General features: G+C 45.6%; 1 protein-coding gene across 2 annotated transcripts in view; it reads right to left on the bottom strand.

Annotated features, from left to right (window-relative positions):
- Positions 1–20,916, bottom strand: part of IPCEF1 (interaction protein for cytohesin exchange factors 1) — a 491,098-nt gene that overhangs the window by 220,673 nt on the left and 249,509 nt on the right. For both annotated transcript variants that reach the window (XM_069769417.1, XM_069769418.1), the window contains one exon: positions 16,767–16,828. In XM_069769417.1, the coding sequence (XP_069625518.1) occupies positions 16,767–16,828 (62 nt within the window). The remainder of the gene's footprint in view (positions 1–16,766; positions 16,829–20,916) is intronic.

Here is a 20,916-nt window from a genome sequence, read left to right as displayed (position 1 = left end):
AATAAAGCAAAACGTAGAACAGGAAAATCAAAAACTTAGCTTGTCCTGAAGATTACAGAAGCGGAAAGCAGAGGTAACAAGACACACTGATTACATTGATCGCCGGCGAGGAAATGACAAGAAAGCCAGGTTAAATAGGAAACTCCCATATCCTGATAGAACAGGTGGACACCAGAGACCGCAGAGAACACAAGTCACCCAGTACCATCTGTAACCACCAGAGGGAGCCCAAAAACAGAATCCACAACAGTACCCCCCCTTGAGGAGGGGTCACCGAACCCTCACGAGAACCACCAGGGCGACCAGGATGAGCCCTATGAAATGCACGGACCAAATCAGCAGCATGAACATCAGAGGCAACCACCCAAGAATTATCCTCCTGACCATAACCCTTCCACTTGACCAAATACTGAAGTTTCCGTCTGGAAACACGAGAATCCAAGATCTTCTCCACAACATACTCCAATTCTCCCTCCACCAGCACCGGAGCAGGAGGCTCAAGCGAAGGAACAACAGGTACCTCATACTTCCGCAACAACGACCGATGGAACACATTATGAATAGCAAACGATGCCAGGAGATCCAAACGAAATGACACAGGGTTAAGAATTTCCAAGATCCTATAGGGACCGATGAACCGAGGCTTGAACTTAGGAGAAGAGACCTTCATAGGAACAAAACGAGAAGACAACCACACCAAGTCCCCAACACGAAGTCGAGGACCCATGCGGCGACGGCGATTAGCAAACTGCTGAGCCCTCTCCTGGGACAACTTCAAATTGTCCACCACATGACTCCAAATCTGATGCAACCTCTCCACCACCATGTCCACTCCAGGACAATCAGAAGGCTCCACCTGACCAGAGGAAAAACGAGGATGAAACCCCGAATTACAAAAGAAAGGAGAAACCAAGGTAGCAGAACTAGCCCGATTATTAAGGGCAAATTCGGCAAGCGGCAAAAAGGTAACCCAGTCATCTTGATCAGCAGAAACAAAACACCTCAAATAAGTTTCCAAGGTCTGATTAGTTCGTTCCGTCTGGCCATTCGTCTGAGGATGGAATGCAGACGAAAAGGACAAATCAATGCCCATCTTAGCACAGAACGTCCGCCAAAATCTAGACACAAACTGGGATCCCCTGTCAGAAACAATGTTCTCCGGAATCCCATGCAAACGAACCACGTTCTGAAAAAACAGAGGGACCAACTCAGAGGAGGAAGGTAACTTAGGCAAGGGTACCAGATGAACCATCTTAGAAAAGCGGTCACACACAACCCAGATGACGGACATTTTTTGAGAGACAGGGAGATCCGAAATAAAGTCCATGGAAATGTGCGTCCAAGGCCTCTTCGGGATAGGCAAAGGTGACAACAATCCACTGGCCCGAGAACAGCAAGGCTTAGCCCGAGCGCAAACTTCACAAGACTGCACAAAAGAACGCACATCCCTTGACAAGGAAGGCCACCAAAAAGACCTGGCCACCAAGTCTCTAGTACCAAATATTCCAGGATGACCTGCCAACGCAGAAGAATGGACCTCGGAGATGACTCTACTGGTCCAATTATCCAGAACAAACAGTCTTTCAGGCGGACAACGATCAGGTTTATCCGCCTGAAACTCCTGCAAAGCACGTCGCAAGTCTGGGAAGACAGCCGACAAAATCACCCCATCCCTAAGGATACCAGTGGGCTCAGAATTTCCAGGGGAATCAGGCACAAAACTCCTAGAAAGAGCATCCGCCTTCACATTCTATGAACCTGGCAGGTATGAAACCACAAAATCGAAACGGGAGAAAAACAGTGACCAACGAGCCTGTCTAGGATTCAGACGCTTGGCAGACTCAAGGTAAATCAGATTTTTGTGATCAGTCAAGACCACCACACGATGTCTAGCACCCTCAAGCCAATGACGCCACTCCTCAAATGCCCACTTCATGGCCAAAAGCTCCCGATTACCAACATCATAATTCCGCTCAGTGGGCGAAAACTTTCTAGAAAAGAACGCACATGGCTTCATCACCGAGCAATCGGAGCTTCTCTGTGACAAAACCGCCCCCGCTCCAATCTCAGAAGCATCAACCTCAACCTGAAAAGGAAGCGAAACATCTGGCTGACACAACACAGGAGCAGAAGCAAACCGGCGCTTAAGTTCCTGAAAGGCCTCCACAGCCGCAGGAGACCAATCAGCAACATCAGCACCCTTCTTAGTCAGATCCGTCAAAGGCTTAACAACACTAGAAAAATTAGTTATGAAACGACGATAAAAATTAGCAAAGCCCAAGAACTTCTGTAGACTCTTAAGAGATGTAGGCTGCGTCCAGTCACAAATAGCTTGAACCTTGACGGGATCCATCTCAATAGTAGAAGGGGAAAAAATATACCCCAAAAAAGAAATCTTCTGGACTCCAAAGAGACACTTTGAACCTTTTACAAACAAAGAATTGGCCCTCAGGACCTGAAACACCTTCCTGACCTGCTGAACATGGGACTCCCAGTCATCAGAAAAAAACAAAACATCATCCAAATACACAATCATAAATTTATCCAGATATTCACGGAAAATATCGTGCATAAAGGACTGGAAGACAGAAGGAGCATTAGAAAGTCCAAAAGGCATCACCAAATACTCAAAATGGCCCTCAGGCGTATTAAATGCGGTTTTCCACTCATCACCCTGCTTAATCCGCACAAGATTATACGCACCCCGAAGATCAATCTTAGTGAACCATTTAGCCCCCTTAATGCGAGCGAACAAATCAGTCAACAATGGCAAAGGATACTGATATTTGACCGTAATCTTATTCAAAAGACGGTAATCTATACAAGGCCTCAAGGAACCATCTTTTTTGGCCACGAAAAAAAAACCTGCTCCCAAAGGAGACGAAGATGGACGGATATGTCCCTTTTCCAAGGACTCCTTAACATAATCCCGCATAGCAGTATGCTCTGGCACTGACAGATTGAACAAACGACCTTTAGGAAATTTACTGCCAGGAATCAAATCTATAGCACAATCGCAATCCCTGTGAGGAGGAAGCGAATTGAGCTTAGGCTCCTCAAAAACATCCCGATAATCAGACAAAAATACAGGAACCTCAGAAGGAGTAGATGAAGCAATAGAAATCGGAGGTGCATCATCATGAACCCCCTGACATCCCCAGCTTAACACAGACATCGTTTTCCAGTCCAAGACTGGGTTATGAGTTTGTAACCATGGCAGACCAAGCACTAAGACATAATGGAAATTATACAGTACCAGGAAACGAATCACCTCCTGATGAACGGGAGTCATACGCATGGTCACGTGTGTCCAGTACTGAGGTTTATTCATAGCCAAAGGTGTAGAGTCAATTCCTTTCAAAGGAATAGGGACTTCCAGAGGCTCCAGACTAAACCCACAGCGGTTGGCAAATGACCAATCCATAAGACTCAGGGCAGCGCCTGAATCCACATAGGCATCGACGGAAATGGCTGATAATGAACAAATCAGAGTCACAGACAGAATGAACTTAGACTGTAAAGTACTAATGGCAACAGACTTATCAACCTTTTTTGTGCGTTTAGAGCATGCTGATATAACATGAGCTGAATCACCACAATAAAAACACAACCCATTTTTCCGCCTATAGTTTTGCCGTTCACTTCTGGACTGAATTCTATCACATTGCATTGTCTCAGGTGCCTGTTCAGAAGACACCGCCAAATGGTGCACAGGTTTGCGCTCCCGTAAACGCCGATCAATCTGAATAGCCATAGTCATAGACTCATTCAGACCTGTAGGCGCAGGGAACCCCACCATAACATCTTTAATGGCCTCAGAAAGGCCATCTCTGAATTTTGCAGCCAGAGCGCACTCATTCCACTGAGTAAGCACCGACCATTTCCGAAATTTCTGACAATATATTTCTGCTTCATCTTGCCCCTGAGAGAGAGCCAATAAAGCTTTTTCAGCCTGAATCTCTAGGTTAGGTTCCTCATAGAGCAAACCCAATGCCAGAAAAAACGCATCCACATTGAGCAACGCAGGATCCCCTGGTGCCAATGCAAATGCCCAATTCTGAGGGTCACCCCGCAGGAAAGATATTACAATCTTGACTTGCTGAGCAGGGTCTCCAAAGGAGCGAGATTTCAAAGAAAGAAACAACTTGCAATTGTTCCTAAAATTCAGAAAACTAGATCTATCTCCAGAAAAAAACTCTGGGATAGGAATTCTAGGTTCAGACATAGGAGCATGTACAACAAAATCTTGTATATTTTGAACCTTAGCAGCAAGATTATTCAGGCTGGAAGCCAAACTCTGGACGTCCATGATAAACAGCTGAGGTCAGAGCCATTCAAGGATTAAGAGGAGGTAAGACGCAGCCAGGCTGCAATTAAGGCTAGGCAGCAAACTCTGAGGAAAGGAAAAAAAAAAAAAAAAAACTTCCTCAGACTACTTTTCCTCCTACTTCAGCCAATACGATTACCACTTTTCTGGCCGGCGATACTGTCATGATCCCAATGGCAGGGAATCACAAAAAGACAAGCACAAAAAACAGAACAAGCTCTAGGGTGATGGAAACTGAGCTGACCGCGATCCTAAACCTAATTCACACAACTAGCAGTAGCCGGGGAACGTGCCTACGATGATTCTAGACGTCTCGCGCCAGCCGAAGGACTAGCTTCCCCTATTAGAAGAAACAAAGACCTCTCTTGCCTCCAGAGAAACACCCCACAGAAATAGCAGCCCCCCACATGTAATGACGGTGAAATGAGAGGAAAGCACATACGTACCGTATATACTCGAGTATAAGCCGACCCGAGTATAAGCCGACCCCCCTAATTTTGCCACAAAAAACTGGGAAAACTTATTGACTCGAGTATAAGCCTAGGGTGGAAATGCAGCATTTACCGGTGAATTTCAAAAATAAAAATAGATCATTATTTCCCCATAGCTGTGCCATACAGTGCTCTGCACCGTTCATATTTCCCCATAGCTGTGCCATATACGGTGCTCTGCACCGTTCATTGTGCCCCATAGATGTGCCATATACGGTGCTCTGCACCGTTCACTGTGCCCCATAGATGTGCCATATACGGTGCTCTGCACCGTTCACTGTGCCCCATAGATGTGCCATATACGGTGCTCTGCACCGTTCATTGTGCCCCATAGATGTGCCATATACGGTGCTCTGCACCGTTCACTGTGCCCAATAGATGTGCCATATACGGTGCTCTGCACCGTTCACTGTGCCCCATAGATGTGCCATATATGGTGCTCTGCACCGTTCACTGTGCCCCATAGATGTGCCATATACGGTGCTCTGCACCGTTCACTGTGCCCCATAGATGTGCCATATACGGTGCTCTGCACCGTTCACTGTGCCCCATAGATGTGCCATATACGGTGCTCTGCACCGTTCACTGTGCCCCATAGATGTGCCATATACGGTGCTCTGCACCGTTCACTGTGCCCCATAGATGTGCCATATACGGTGCTCTGCACCGTTCACTGTGCCCCATAGCTGTGCCATATACGGTGCTCTGCACCGTTCACTGTGCCCCATAGCTGTGCCATATACGGTGCTCTGCACCGTTCACTGTGCCCCATAGATGCTCCACATAAATCTCTGCCGCCGCCGCTGCTGCTGCTGCAATAAAAAAAAAAAAACACATACTCACCTCCCTTGATTGCAGCTCCCGGCGTCTCGTTCCGGCGCCTCCATCTTCCCGGCGTCTCTGCTCTGACTGATCAGGCAGAGGGCGCCGCGCACACTATATGCGTCATCGCGCCCTCTGACCTGAACAGTCAGAGCGCAGATGCCGGGAAGATGGAGCGACGCTCGGCGGCTGGAACGAGGACAGGTGAATATGCTATACTTACCTAGTCCTGGCGATCCTCGCGCTGTCCCTCTGCCTGGTCTTCGGTGCCGCAGCTTCTTTCTCTATCAGCGGTCACCGGCACCGCTGATTAGAGGAATGAATAGGCGGCTCCACCCCTATGGGAGGTGGAGCCGCTTATTCATTTCTGTAATGAGCGGTCCCACGTGACTGCTGAAGAGGGGAAGAAGCTGCAGCACAGAAGACCGTGGGACGGCAGGGACAGCGCGAGGATCGCTGGGACTAGGTAAGTATGCCTCAGCGCCCTCTCCCCCTCACCCGCCGACCCTGCCACCCACCTTGACTCGAGTATAAGCCGAGAGGGGCACTTTCAGCCCAAAATTTTGGGCTGAAAATCTCGGCTTATACTCGAGTATATACGGTAGTAATGAAAACAGATTCAGCAAAATGAGGCCCGCTAAAACTAGATAGCAGAGGATACAAAAGTGAACTGCGCGGTCAGCGAAAAACCCTACAAAAAACCATCCTGAAATTACTTGAACTCATGTGCCAACTCATGGAACATGAGGAGTAATATCAGCCCACTAGAGCAACCAGCAAAAAGGAATCACATAACTGCAAGCTGGACTAAAACAAAAATAAAGCAAAACGTAGAACAGGAAAATCAAAAACTTAGCTTGTCCTGAAGATTACAGAAGCGGAAAGCAGAGGTAACAAGACACACTGATTACCTTGATCGCCGGCGAGGAAATGACAAGAAAGCCAGGTTAAATAGGAAACTCCCATATCCTGATAGAACAGGTGGACACCAGAGACCGCAGAGAACACAAGTCACCCAGTACCATCTGTAACCACCAGAGGGAGCCCAAAAACAGAATCCACAACATCCCACCCCCCACCCCATCACCACCCATTATCACGGCCCCATTACCCCATCACCAACCATAATCCCGCCCCATTACCCCATCACCACCCATAATTCTGCCCCTCACCCCATCATGACTCATAATCCCACCCCCCAACCCCATCACCACCCATAATCCCACCCCCCAACCCCATCACCAACCATATTCCCACCCCCCAACCCCATCACCATCCATAATCTCATCCCCCCACCCCATTACCACCAATAATCCCACCCCCCACCCCATTACCACCCATAATCCTGCCCCCACCACATTACCACCCATAATCCCGCCCCCACCACATTACCACACATAATCCCACCCCCCAACCCATTACCACACATAATCCTGCCCCCACCCCATTACCATACATAATCCCGCCCCCCACCACATTACACTTACTAATCCCTCCCCCTGCACAGTAGCTCCACCCCCACCACATCACCAAATAATCCTGCCCCCCAACACATCACCACACAATCCCTCCCCCATCCCATCACCACCCATAATCCCACACACCACCACATCACAACCCAAAATCCCGCCCCCCACCACATCACCACACATAATCTCACCCCCCACCCCATTACCACACATAATCCCACCCCATCACCACCCATAATCCCCCCCACCCCATCACCACCCATAAATAAATCATCACACATAATCCCACCCCCAACACATCACCACACATAATCCCACCCCTGTTGTGAATTCTGTTGTCAAACTCCCTCCTGTGGTCGTGAATGGTACTTCGGCGAGTTCTGTCCATGGACTCCCTCTGGTGGCTGCGAGTGAAGCTGCTGCTTCTGAGGTTCCTTACACAGGTGACGTGGTTTATCCTTTGGTTGGCTGCTCTATTTAACTCCACTCAGATCGTTACTCCATGCCAGCTGTCAATGTTCCTGCATTGGTTCAGTTCGCTCTTGGATCTTTCTGGTGACCTGTCTACTCCAGCAGAAGCTAAGTCCCTGCTAGTTAATTATTTGTTCATTGTTTTCTTGTCCAGCTTGCTATCATGATTTTGCCTTGCTAGCTGGATGCTCTGGGATGCAGAGTGGCACCTCCGCACCGTGAGTCGGTGCGGAGGTCTTTTTGCACACTCTGCGTGGTCTTTTTGTAGTTTTTTGTGCTGACCGCAAAGAAACCTTTCCTATCCTCAGTCTGTTTAGTAAGTCTGGCCTCCTTTGCTGAAACCTGTTTCATTTCTGTGTTTGTGACTTTCATCTTAACTCACAGTCAATATATGTGGGGGGGCTGCCTTTTTCTTTGGGGAATTTCTCTGAGGCAAGGTAGGCTTTATTTTCTATCTCTAGGGCTAGTTAGCTCTTAGGCTGTGAAGAGGCGTCTAGGCAGAGTTAGGTACGCTCCACGGCTATTTCTAGTGTGTGTGATAGGATTAGGGGTTGCGGTCAGCAGAGCTCCCACTTCTCAGAGCTTGTCCTTTGTTAGTTTAACCATCAGGTTATTTTGGGTGCTCCTAACCACCAGGTCCATAACAGTACAGCTGGCCCAAAGTGTTAATGCATCTCAATAGAGGGATAAGAGAAGTTCTGAGACCATTTTTTTTTCTCTGCAGTGTGTTTTGTCTTTCTTCTCCCCTAAACCTCTGGGTGGTTCAGGACACAGGTGTAGCTATGGACATTCAAGGTCTGTCCTCTTGTGTGGATCATCTCACTGCAAGGGTACAAAACATTCAAGATTTTGTGGTTCAGAATCCGATGTTAGAGCCTAGAATTCCAATTCCTGATTTGTTTTCTGGGAATAGATCTAAGTTCCTAAATTTAAAAAATAATTGTAAACTGTTTCTTGCTTTGAAACCCCGCTCCTCTGGTGACCCCGTTCAACAAGTAAAAATCATTATTTCTTTGTTGCGTGGCGACCCTCAAGACTGGGCATTTTCCCTTGCGCCAGGAGATCCTGCATTGCGTGATGTAGATGCGTTTTTTCTGGCGCTTGGATTGCTTTATGATGAACCAAATTCAGTGAATCAGGCAGAGAAAATCTTGCTGGCTTTGTGTCAGGGTCAGGATGAAGCGGAGGTATATTGTCAGAAGTTTAGAAAGTGGTCTGTGCTTACTCAGTGGAATGAGTGTGCCCTGGTGGCAATTTTCAGAAAGGGTCTTTCTGAAGCCCTTAAGGATGTCATGGTGGGATTTCCCACACCTGCTGGTCTGAATGAGTCTATGTCCTTGGCCATTCAGATCGATCGGCGCTTGCGTGAGCGCAAAGCTGTGCACCATTTGGCGGTATTCTCTGAGCATAGGCCTGAGCCTATGCAATGTGATAGGACTTTGACCAGAGCTGAATGGCAAGAACACAGACGTCGGAATGGGCTGTGTTTTTACTGTGGTGATTCCACTTATGCTATCTCCTATTGTCCTAAGCGCACTAAGCGGTTCGATAGGTCTGCCACTATTAGTACGGTACAGTCTAAATTTCTTTTGTCCGTTACTCTGATTTGCTCTTTGTCATCCTATTCTGTTATGGCATTTGTGGATTCAGGCGCTGCCCTGAATTTGATGGACTTGGAGTTTGCCAGGCGCTGTGGTTTTTTCTTGGAGGCCTTGCAGTATCCTATTCCATTGAGAGGAATTGATGCTACGCCTTTGGCCAAGAATAAGCCTCAGTACTGGACTCAATTGACCATGTGCATGGCTCCTGCACATCAGGAGGATATTCGCTTTTTGGTGTTGCATAATCTGCATGATGTGGTCGTATATTCGTGGGGGGCTGCCTATCCTTTGGGGTTCTGCTCTGAGGCAAGGTAGAATTCCTATTTCCATCTATAGGTGTATTTAGTCCTCCGGCTGTGTCGAGGTGTCTAGGGTTTGTTAGGCACACCCCACGGCTACTTCTAGTTGCGGTGTTAGATCAGGATTTGCGGTCAGTACAGTTACCACCTACTCCAGAGAAAGTTTCATGCGGCTCCAAGGTCACCGGATCATAACAGTACAACTGGCCAATAATGAGTTACCGTATATACTCGAGTTTAAGCCGAGATTTTCAGCCCATTTTTTTGGGCTGAAAGTCCCCCTCTCGGCTTATACTCGAGTCATATACCCGGGTGTCGGCAGGGCAGGGGGAGCGGGGGCTGTGTAGTCATACTTACCTGCTGCGGCGCGGTCCCTGCAGTCCCTGGCTTCTCCGGCGCTGCAGATTCTTCCTGTACTGAGCGGTCACATGGCACCGCTCATTACAGAAATGAATAGGCGGCTCCACCCCCATAGGGGAGGAGCCGCATATTCATTGCTGTAAATGATCGGTGCCATGTGACCGCTCAATTACAGGAAGAAGCTGCAGCGCCGGAGAAGCCAGGGACTGCAGGGACCGTGCCGCAGCAGGTAAGGGGAGCGCAGCGCTATAATTACCTGCTCCTCGCTCCGGTGCGGCTCCGTCTGCAGCGTCCTCTAGCAGTGACGCTCAGGTTAGAGGGCGCTGTGACGTAGTCAGTGCGCGCCCTCTGCTGAGCGTCAGTGCTGGAGACGGAGCCGCACGAGGAGCAGGTAATTATTGAAAGCGCTGGCGTCCTGAGAAGAGAGGTGAGTATGTGATTTTTTTTTTTATTGCAGCTGCATTCTATATGGCACAGCATTATAAGGAGCACCTATGGGGCCATAATCAAAGGTGCAGAGTATATATGGCACAGCATTGTAAGGAGCATCTATGGGGCCATAATCAAAGGTGCAGAGCATATATGGCACAGCATTATAAGGAGCACCTATGGGGCCATAATCAAAGGTGCAGAGCATATATGGCACAGCATTATAAGGGGCATCTATGGGGCCATAATCAAAGGTGCAGAGCATTCTATATGGCACAGCATTATAAGGAGCATTTATGGGGCCATAATCAAAGGTGCAGAGCATATATGGCACAGCATTATAAGGGGCATCTATGGGGCCATAATCAAAGGTGCAGAGCATATATGGCACAGCATTATAAGGAGCATCTATGGGGCCATAATCAAAGGTGCAGAGCATATATGGCACAGCATTATAAGGAGCATTTATGGGGCCATAATCAAAGGTGCAGAGCATATAGGGCACAGCTTTATAAGGAGCATCTATGGGGCCATAATCAACGGTGCAGAGCATTCTATATGGCACAGCCTTATAAAGAGCATCTATGGGGCCATAATCAACGGTGCAGAGCATTCTATATGGCACAGCTTTATAAGGAGCATCTATGGGGCCATAATGAACGGTGCAGAGCATTCTATATAGCACAGTTGTATATGGAGCATCTATGGGGCAATAATGAACGGTATGGAGCATCTATTTTTATTTTTGAAATTCACCGGTAGCTGCTGCATTTTCTACCCTAGGCTTATACTCGAGTCAATAAGTTTTCCCAGTTTTTTGTGGCAAAATTAGGGGGGTCGGCTTATACTCGGGTCGGCTTATACTCGAGTATATACGGTAAATGCATCTCAGAAGAAGGGAAGAAAGGTGTTGAGCCATTTTTTTCTGCAGTCTGCTTTGTCTTCTCTTCCCTCTTTTTCTCTGGGTGGCTGAGGAGTCTTGTGCTAGCATGGAGGTTCAGGAATTAGCTTCTCGTGTAGACCAGCTTGCTGCTAGGGTACAGGGTACTTCTGATTATATTGTTCAGATTCCTGTTTTAGAGCCGAAGATTCCTACTCCTGATTTGTTTTTTGGTGACAGGTCCAAATTTTTGAGTTTTAAAAACAACTGTAAACTGTTTTTTGCTCTGAGACCTCGATCCTCTGGTGATTCCATTCAGCAGGTTAAAATCGTCATCTCCCTGCTGCGTGGCGATCCACAGGATTGGGCATTTTCCCTGGAATCTGGGAATCCGGCTTTGCTTAATGTAGACTCCTTTTTTCAGGCTTTTGGATTATTATATGATGAACCGAATTCTGTGGATCAAGCGGCGAAGACCTTGTTGGCCCTGTCTCACGGTCAAGAGGCGGCAGAATTGTATTGTCAGAAATTTAGAAAATGGTCTGTGTTGACTAAATGGAATGATGATGCTTTGGCGGCAATTTTCAGAAAGGGTCTTTCTGAATCCGTTAAAGATGTTATGGTGGGGATTCCCACGCCTTTCGGTCTGAGTGATTCTATGTCTCTGGCGATTCAGATTGACCGGCGCTTGCGGGAGCGCAGAACTGTGCACGCTGTGGCGTTGTCCTCAGAGCAGATTCCTGAGCCAATGCAGTGTGATAGGACTCTGTCTAGAATGGAACGACAAGGATTCAGACGTCAGAATAGGTTGTGTTATTATTGTTGCGACGCTTCTCATGTCATTTCAGTCTGCCCTAAGCGGACAAAGAGGATCGCTAGTTCATTTACCATCAGTACTGTACAACCTAAATTTCTGTTATCTGTGTCCTTGATCTGCTCATTGTCATCATTTTCTGTCATGGCGTTTGTGGATTCAGGCGCCGCCTTGAACTTAATGGACTTTGAGTTTGCCAGGCGTTGTGGTTTTCCTTTGCACCTTTGCAGAACCCTATTCCTTTAAGGGGCATTGATGCTACACCTTTGGCTAAAAATAAGCCCCAGTTTTGGACACAGGTGACCATGTGCATGACGCCATGCCATCAGGAAGATTGTCGATTTCTGGTGTTGCATAATTTGCATGATGCTATCGTGCTGGGTTTTCCGTGGTTGCAGGTACATAATCCTGTGTTGGATTGGAAGTCTATGTCTGTGACTAGTTGGGGTATTCAGGAGGTTCATAATGATGTTCCTTTGACGTCAATCTCCTCTTCTTCCTCTTCTGAAATTCCAGAGTTTTTGTCTGATTTTCAGGATGTATTCGATGAGCCCAAGTCCAGTTCCCTTCCACCGCACAGGGACTGTGATTGTGCGATTGATTTGATTCCAGGCTGCAAGTTTCCTAAGGGTCGACTTTTCAACCTGTCTGTGCCTGAACATACCGCTATGCGGAGTTATGTTAAGGAGTCTTTGGAGAAAGGGCATATTCGGCCATCTTCTTCACCATTGGGAGCGGGATTTTTTGTTGTTGCTAAGGATGGCTCCTTGAGACCCTGTATTGATTATCGCCTCTTGAATAAGATCACGGTCAAGTATCAATACCCTTTACCTTTGCTTTCCGATTTGTTTGTTAGGATTAAGGGGGCTAGTTGGTTTACGAAGATTGACCTTCGGGGGGCATATAATCTTGTTCGTATTAAGCAGGGTGATGAATGGAAAACTGTGTTTAATACGCCCGAAGGCCATTTTGAATACCTTGTGATGCCATTCAGGCTTACTAATGCTCCATCCGTTTTTCAGTCCTTCATGCATGATATCTTCCGGACTTACATTGATAAATTCTTGATTGTATATTTGGACGATATTTTGATTTTTTCCGATGATTGGGAGTCTCATGTGGAACAGGTCAGGATTTCAGATCCTTCGTGACAATGCTTTGTTTGTGAAGGGGTCCAAGTGTCTCTTTGGGGTGCAGAAGGTTTCTTTTTTGGGCTTCGTTTTTTCTCCCTCATCTATGGAGATGGATCCAGTTAAGGTTCAGGCCATTCATGATTGGATTCAGCCCACATCCGTGAAGAGCCTTCAGAAATTTTTGGGTTTTGCAAATTTTTATCGCCGTTTCATTGCTAACTTTTCCAGCGTGGTTAAACCCTTGACCGATTTGACGAAGAAAGGCACTGATGTGGCAAATTGGTCCTCTGCGGCTGTCTCTGCCTTTCAGGAGCTTAAACGCCGATTTACTTCTGCTCCGGTGTTGCGCCAACCGGATGTTTCTCTTCCGTTTCAGGTTGAGATTGATGCTTCTGAGATTGGGGCAGGGGCCGTTTTGTCTCAGAGGGATCCTGTTGGTTCCTTGATGAAACCGTGTGCCTTCTTTTCCCGTAAGTTTTCGCCTGCTGAACGCAATTATGATGTCGGCAATCAGGAGTTGTTGGCTATGAAGTGGACGTTTGAGGAGTGGTGACATTGGCTTGAGGGAGCTAAGCACCGTATTGTGGTCTTGACCGATCATAAGAATCTGATTTACCTCGAGTCTGCCAAACGGCTGAATCCTAGACAGGCTCGATGGTCCTTGTTTTTTTCCCATTTTGATTTCGTGGTCTCGTATCTTCTGGGTTCTAAGAATATTAAGGCTGATGCCCACTCTAGGAGTTTTTTGCCTGATTCTCCTGAGGTCCTTGAACCGGTCGGCATTCTGAAAGAAGGGGTGGTCCTTTTTGCCATTTCCTCTGATTTACAACGGGTTCTTCAGGAATTTCAGGCTGACAGACCTGACCGCTGTCCAGTGGGGAAACTGTTTGTTCCTGACAGATGGACTAGTAGAGTGATTTCTGAGGTTCACTGTTCTGTGTTGGCTGGTCATCCCGGTATTTTTGGTACCAGAGACTTGGTTGGTAGGTCCTTTTGGTGGCCTTCTTTGTCACGTGATGTGCGTTCTTTTGTGCAGTCCTGTGGGACTTGTGCGCGGGCCAAGCCTTGTTGTTCCCGTGCTAGTGGGTTGCTTTTGCCATTGCCGGACCCTGAGAGGCCCTGGACGCATATTTCTATGGATTTTATTTCTGATCTTCCGGTTTCCCAGAGGATGTCGGTTATCTGGGTTATTCTCTAAGATTGTTCATTTGGTGCCTTTGCCTAAATTGCCTTCCTCTTCAGATTTGGTTCCATTGTTTTTTCAGCATGTGGTTTGTTTGCATGGTACTCCGGAGAATATTGTGTCTGACAGAGGTTCCCAGTTTGTTTCTAAGTTTTGGCGGGCCTTTTGTGCTAGGCTGGGCATTGATTTGTCTTTTTCTTCTGCATTTCATCCTCAGACAAATGGTCAGACCGAGCGAACTAATCAGACTTTGGAGACTTATTTGAGATGCTTTGTGTCTGCTGGTCAGGATGATTGGGTGGCCTTCTTGCCATTGGCCGAGTTTGCCCTTAATAATCGGGCTAGTTCGGCTACTTTGGTTTCGCCTATCTTTTGTAATTTTGGTTTTCATCCTTGTTTTTCTTCTGGGCAGGTTGAGCCTTCTGACTGTCCTGGTGTGGATTCTGTGGTTGACAGGTTGCAGCAGATTTGGGCTCATGTGGTGGACAACTTGGTGTTGTCTCAGGAGGAGGCTCAACGTTTTTCTAACCGTCGTCGGTGTGTTGGTTCCCGGCTTCGGGTTGGGGATCTGGTCTGGTTGTCTTCCCGTCATGTTCCTATGAAGGTTTCTTCTCCTAAGTTTAAGCCTTGGTTTATTGGTCCTCATAGGATTTCTGGGATTATTAATCCGGTGTCTTTTCAATTGGCGCTTCCGGACTCTTTTGCTATCCATAATGTCTTCCATAGATCTTTATTGTGGAAATATGTGGTGCCCGTTGTTCCCTCTGTTGATCCTCCGGCCCCTGTGTTGCTCGATGGGGAGTTGGAATATGTTGTTGAGAAGATTTTGGATTCTCGATTTTCGAGGCGAAAGCTTCAGTACCTTGTCAAATGGAAGGGTCATGGCCAGGAGGATAATTCTTGGGTTTCTGCCTCTGATGTCCATGCCGCTGATTTGGTTCGTACCTTTCATTGGGCTTATCCTGATCGGCCTGGGGGCTCTGGTGAGGTTTCGGTGACCCCTCCTCAAGGGGGGGTACTGTTGTGAATTCTGCTTTTGGGCTCCCTCCGGTGGTTGTAGGTGGTAATGCAGTTGTCCCTGGGTTGCAGTCCTGGTCAGGTGTATCTTCTGATTGCAGTTCTGACTGGGGTATTTAGGTGTGCAGGATTCATTAGTCCTTGCCAGTTGTCCATGGTTGTGGGAGGTGTTGGACCTCTTTCTGGTTCCTCCTGCCTTGCTGCCAAATCAGCAAAGATAAGTGTCTGGTTTTGTTTCTGTGGCACACATGCTATGTGCTTGATAATTCTGTGCTACTCATTTGTTTTTTCTTGTCCAGCTTAGATTGTGTCAGTATTTTCTCAGTCTAGTTGGATTCTCAGGAGTTGCAGATATACGTTCCACGTCTTTAGTTAGATGGTGGAATTTTTTGTATTATCTGCTGTGGATATTTTTGGAAGGGTTTTAATACTGACCGCTTAGTATTCTGTCCTATCCTTTCCTATTTAGCTAGGAGTGGCCTCTTTTGCTAAATCCTGTTTTCTGCCTGCGTGTGTCTTTCCTCTCCTACTCACAGTCAATATTCGTGGGGGGCTGCCTATCTTTTGGGGTTCTGCTCTGAGGCAAGGTAGAATTCCTATTTCCATCTATAGGGGTATTTAGTCCTCCGGCTGTGTCGAGATGTCTACGGTTTGTTAGGCACACCCCAAGGCTACTTCTAGTTGCGGTGTTAAGATCAGGATTTGCGGTCAGTACAGTTACCACCTTCTCCAGAGAAAGTTTCATGCGGCTCCAAGGTCACCGGATCATAACACACCTTTTGTGGCTTACCCTCCTTGTGGAGTGTGTCAATGACTGCCTTCAGGACATCTGTGAAGTCAGCAGTCTTTGCCATGATTGTGTAGCCTACTGAAACTGACTAAGGGACCTTTTTAAATGCTTAGGAAGCCATTGCAGGTGTTTTTTGTTAATTACTCTAATTTACTGAGATAATGACTTTTGGGTTTTCATTGGCTGTGAGCCATAATCATCAACATTAACAGAAATAAGAACTTGAAATAGATCACTATGCTTGTAATGAATCTATATAATATATAATTGTCACTTTTTGTATTGAAGAACTGAAATAAATTAACTTTTTGATGATATTCTAATTTTGTGAGAAGCACCTGGACATACATATATGACAACAGTGTGATTATTATGTCAAGCACTATTTTGTTCTAGTATGTGAAAATTAGGGTGTACCTATGATGTATCAAATGTAGCACTATTTTGTTCTATGCTGCCTCATGAGAAAATTGTTACGATTGCATTATAACAATAATCTCTTTATTTATATATTGCATTCAACTCTGTCAACTTAACTCTGTCATATTCTGACTTTAAGACTTCATAAACCTCTAATCATTGTTTTAATCTAAATATGGTGATCTAGATCAATCCCAATGTAGCAATAAAACAAAACAAATTATCTTAGATTTAACCAACATACATTATTTGAGCATTACCTTCTTCTTTTTTATCTTTTATTGGATGGGTAATTATGGCAAGGCCTAGTTTATTCAGCCATCTGAAATAAAAATATAAAAATAAATATTTGGCAGTTGTATGCATGTTTTACTAACTTAAAAAGCACAACATTATAGCATATATATCGTTATCTGCTATGAAACATTGTATTTATGCAGAGGCTTTGTGACTATATATATAAATAGTTTTTCTATTACATATATGTATATATATATATATATATATATATATATATATGTATATATATATATATATATACATATATGTAATAGAAAAATAGCAACAGCTTCAAATACTACCTCAAAATCGTGCAAAGCTTCCCCAGCCAGAGTTCAAATGGCCATTATATAGTATCCTTTCCAAGCCATATATATATATATATATATATATATATATATATACAGTACAGACCAAAAGTTTGAACACACCTTCTCACTTAAAGATTTTTCTCTATTTTCATGACTGTGAAAATTGTACATTCACACTGAAGGCATCACAACTATGAATTAACACATGTGGAATTATATACTTGGCAAAAAAGTGTGATGCAACTGAAATTATGTCTTATATTCTAGGTTCTTCAAAGTAGCCACCTTTTGCTTTCATGACTGCTTTGCACACTCGTGGCATTCTCTTGATGAGCTTCAAGAGGTAGTCATCGGGAATGGTCTTCCAACAATCTTGAAGGAGTTCCCAGAGATGCTTAGCACTTTTTGGCCCTTTTGCCTTCAATCTGCGGTCCAGCTCACCCCAAACCATCTCGATAGGGTTCAGGTCGGGTGACTGTGGAGGACAGGTCATCTGGCGTAGCACCCCATCACTCTCCTTCTTGGTCAAATAGCCCTTACACAGCCTGGAGGTGTGTTTGGGGTCATTGTCCTGTTGAAAAATAAATGATGGTCCAACTAAAAGCAAACCGGATGGAATAGCATGCCGCTGCAAGATGCTGTGGTAGCCATGCTGGTTCAGTATGCCTTCAATTTTGAATAAATCCCCAACAGTGTCACCAGCAAAGCACCTCCACACCATCACACCGCCTTCTCCATGCTTCACGGTGGGAATCAGGCATGTAGAGTCCATCCTTTCACCTTATCTGCGTCGCTCAATGTGAACCTGCTTTCATCTGTGAAGAGCACAGAGCGCCAGTGGTGAATTTGCCAATCCTGGTGTTCTGTGGCAAATGCCAATCATCCTGCATGGTGTTGGGCTGTGAGCACAACCCCCATCTGTGGACGTCGGGCACTCAGACCATTCTCATGGAGTCGGCTTCTAACCGTTTGTGCAGACACATGCACATTTGTGGCCTGCTGGAGGTCATTTTACAGAGCTCTGGTAGAGCTCCTCCTGTTCCTCCTTGCACAAAGGCTGAGGTAGCCGTCCTGATGCTGGGTTGTTGCCCTCCTACGGCCCCCTCCACATCTCCTGGTATACTGGCCTGTCTCCTGGTAGCACCTCCAGCCTCTGGGCACTACACTAACAGACACAGCAAACCTTCTTGCCACAGCTCGCATTGATGTGCCATCCTGGATGAGTTGCACTACCTGAGCCACTTGAGTGGGTTGTAGAGTCCGTCTTATGCTACCACGAGTGTGAAAGCACAACCAACATTTAAAACTGACCAAAACATCAGCCAGAAAGCATTGGTACTGATATGTGGTCTGTGGTCCCTGTTATGATCCGGTGACTTTGAAGCTGCATGAGAACTTTCACTGGAGATGGTGGCCACTGTACTGACTGCAATCCTGAACTTAACACCACAAATAGAAGTAGCCGTGGAGTGTACCTAACACACCTAGACACCTCGTCACAGCCAGAGGACTAATTACCCCTAAAGATGGAAAGAGGAATACAATCTTGCCTCAGAGAAAATTCCCAAAGGATAGACAGCCCCCCACAAATATTGGCGGTGAGTCGGAGAGGAAAAAACATACACAGGCAGAAAACAGAATTTAGCACAGGAGGCCACACTAGCTAAATAGGACAGGATAGGACAGAGTTCTGTGCGGTCAGTATAAAACCCTTCAAAAACATCCACAACAGAAATTACAAAACCTTCCTACATCTAACTAATAGATGTAGGAGCGTAAATCTGCAACTCCAGTGAATCCTACAATCAGAGCAGGAATAAAACTGAAACAAGCACACAGCAGTCTGCAACAAATAGAAAGAACCAAACACTTATCTTTGCTGAATTTGGCAGCAGGCAGGAGAAGCCAGAAAGTGATCCATCACTTCACAAGTAACATTGACAACTGGCAAGGGCTAAAGGATCCTGCACACCTAAATATCCCAGTCCTAATTGTAATTATCAAATACACCTGGCCAGGACTGTGACTCAGAGACAACTGCATTCCCACCTTCAACCACCGGAGGGAACCCAAGAGCAGAATTCACAACAGGTCCCCACCTGCAGAACCACTCCTTTATTTAATGTGTCTTGATAATTGCCAATAATTTCCATCTGTTGTCTATTCCATTTGCACAACAGCATGTGAAATTGATTGTCAAACAGTGTTGCTTCCTAAGTGGACAGTTAGATTTCACAGAAGTTTGATTTACTTGGAGTCATATCCTGTTGTATAAGTGTTCCCTTTATTTTTTTGAGCAGTATATATATATATATATATATATATATGCCAAAGGACAAAAGAAGTAATGGAGCGCACTCGCTGACGGTCCGGTGCAGGTAACTTTATTCACACAAAGTAAAAATCATCTTCACGACTGGGGGTGCTGAACAAAGAAAAGCGGCGAGGCTAGACGACGGCCGTAGCGCGCCTGGCTGGCGCTTCGACGGGTCAGACCTCGTCTAGCCTCGCCGCTTTTCTTTGTTCAGCACCCCCGGTCGTGAAGATGATTTTTACTTTGGTGAATAAAGTTACCTGCACCGGACCTTCAGCGAGTGCGCTCCATTACTTCTTTTGTCCTTTGGCATCTACATGTGGATTGTTTTCAGTGGAGCTTCGCACCCAGGACCGGACATAGTGGCCCGTCACATACAGGTGAGCGGTTTCCACCACATGCTTTGGTTGTAGTGCTGTCCGGCTGTTTCTCTTGTTTTTTGCATATATATATATAGAGAGAGAGAGAGAGAGAGATAAAAAAAGGAAAACAGCACAAAAATTTAAGAAAAATGGGCTTTAATGCCTGAACGGCGTGGCAACGTTTCGGATATGGTATCCTTTCTCAAGCAGTGAACATACAAATGAAGTGAGTATATATAGTAAACACACATGTTTTTCAATAAAAGATCATTAACAGTTTTTAGCTATTTCAAACATCAGAACAGTAATGATCATTAAGCCAAAAAAGTGCAATCAGTGCCATTGTAGTAAATCTATTCAATATATGACTCATATACAAATATCATAAAGTGCACAGTGATAGCTTTTAAAATTTACCAAATAATCGATCAAATCAACTCAGGTGTCCCAAATCTGTGAAACAAACCATATCGCACACTTACAAATGTAGTCTCACATGTGTTTAAGTCTCCAGCGTCCTCCTAACACCAGTGCGCATGTCTATGACATCTGCACAAGGCCCAATGAATTATGGTCCGCATTTGCGCACTAATGTGTTGAAGGCATCAGCGCCATATTGGAAAAGGTGCATACCCAATTATACTTTAACATGTTGTTCCAGCCTTCAGAAATATCACAGAAAAGGGAAGTAGATATATCGCCATTAGTCTGCGCAACTTGTAACAATTCTTTTATTGTAATTCCCAAAATATAACTCATCATAGTTCAAGTCTGCGCAACTATCCTGGCAAAGATAGCGTTATATATGATATAGTCCCCAAAATAGAGAACCACACTCATATGTTTAAAAAAAAAAAAAAACATAGTGGGCACAAATGGTTGGAGCATAAGCTCAATATAGTATGGTATGTCGGTGAAACAACTTGTGATTTCAAAACACGGATTAATCAACACCGACATACCATAAGGAAAAAACGTATGGATTTACCTGTATCCAAGCATTTTGTCGAAAAATCACATACAGAGAAGCAATTATGCTTCCGAATCATAGACATGATACCTGTCCAGAGGAGAGGGGGGGATCGTGTATGATTGCTTAAAAAAAGAGAATTGGAATAGATTATGAAATTAAATACGTTGAAAC

This window comes from Ranitomeya imitator, chromosome 5 (genome assembly GCF_032444005.1).
Source record: "Ranitomeya imitator isolate aRanImi1 chromosome 5, aRanImi1.pri, whole genome shotgun sequence".
Taxonomy (NCBI): domain Eukaryota; kingdom Metazoa; phylum Chordata; class Amphibia; order Anura; family Dendrobatidae; genus Ranitomeya; species Ranitomeya imitator.
This window is presented reverse-complemented; position numbering and strand designations above follow the sequence as displayed.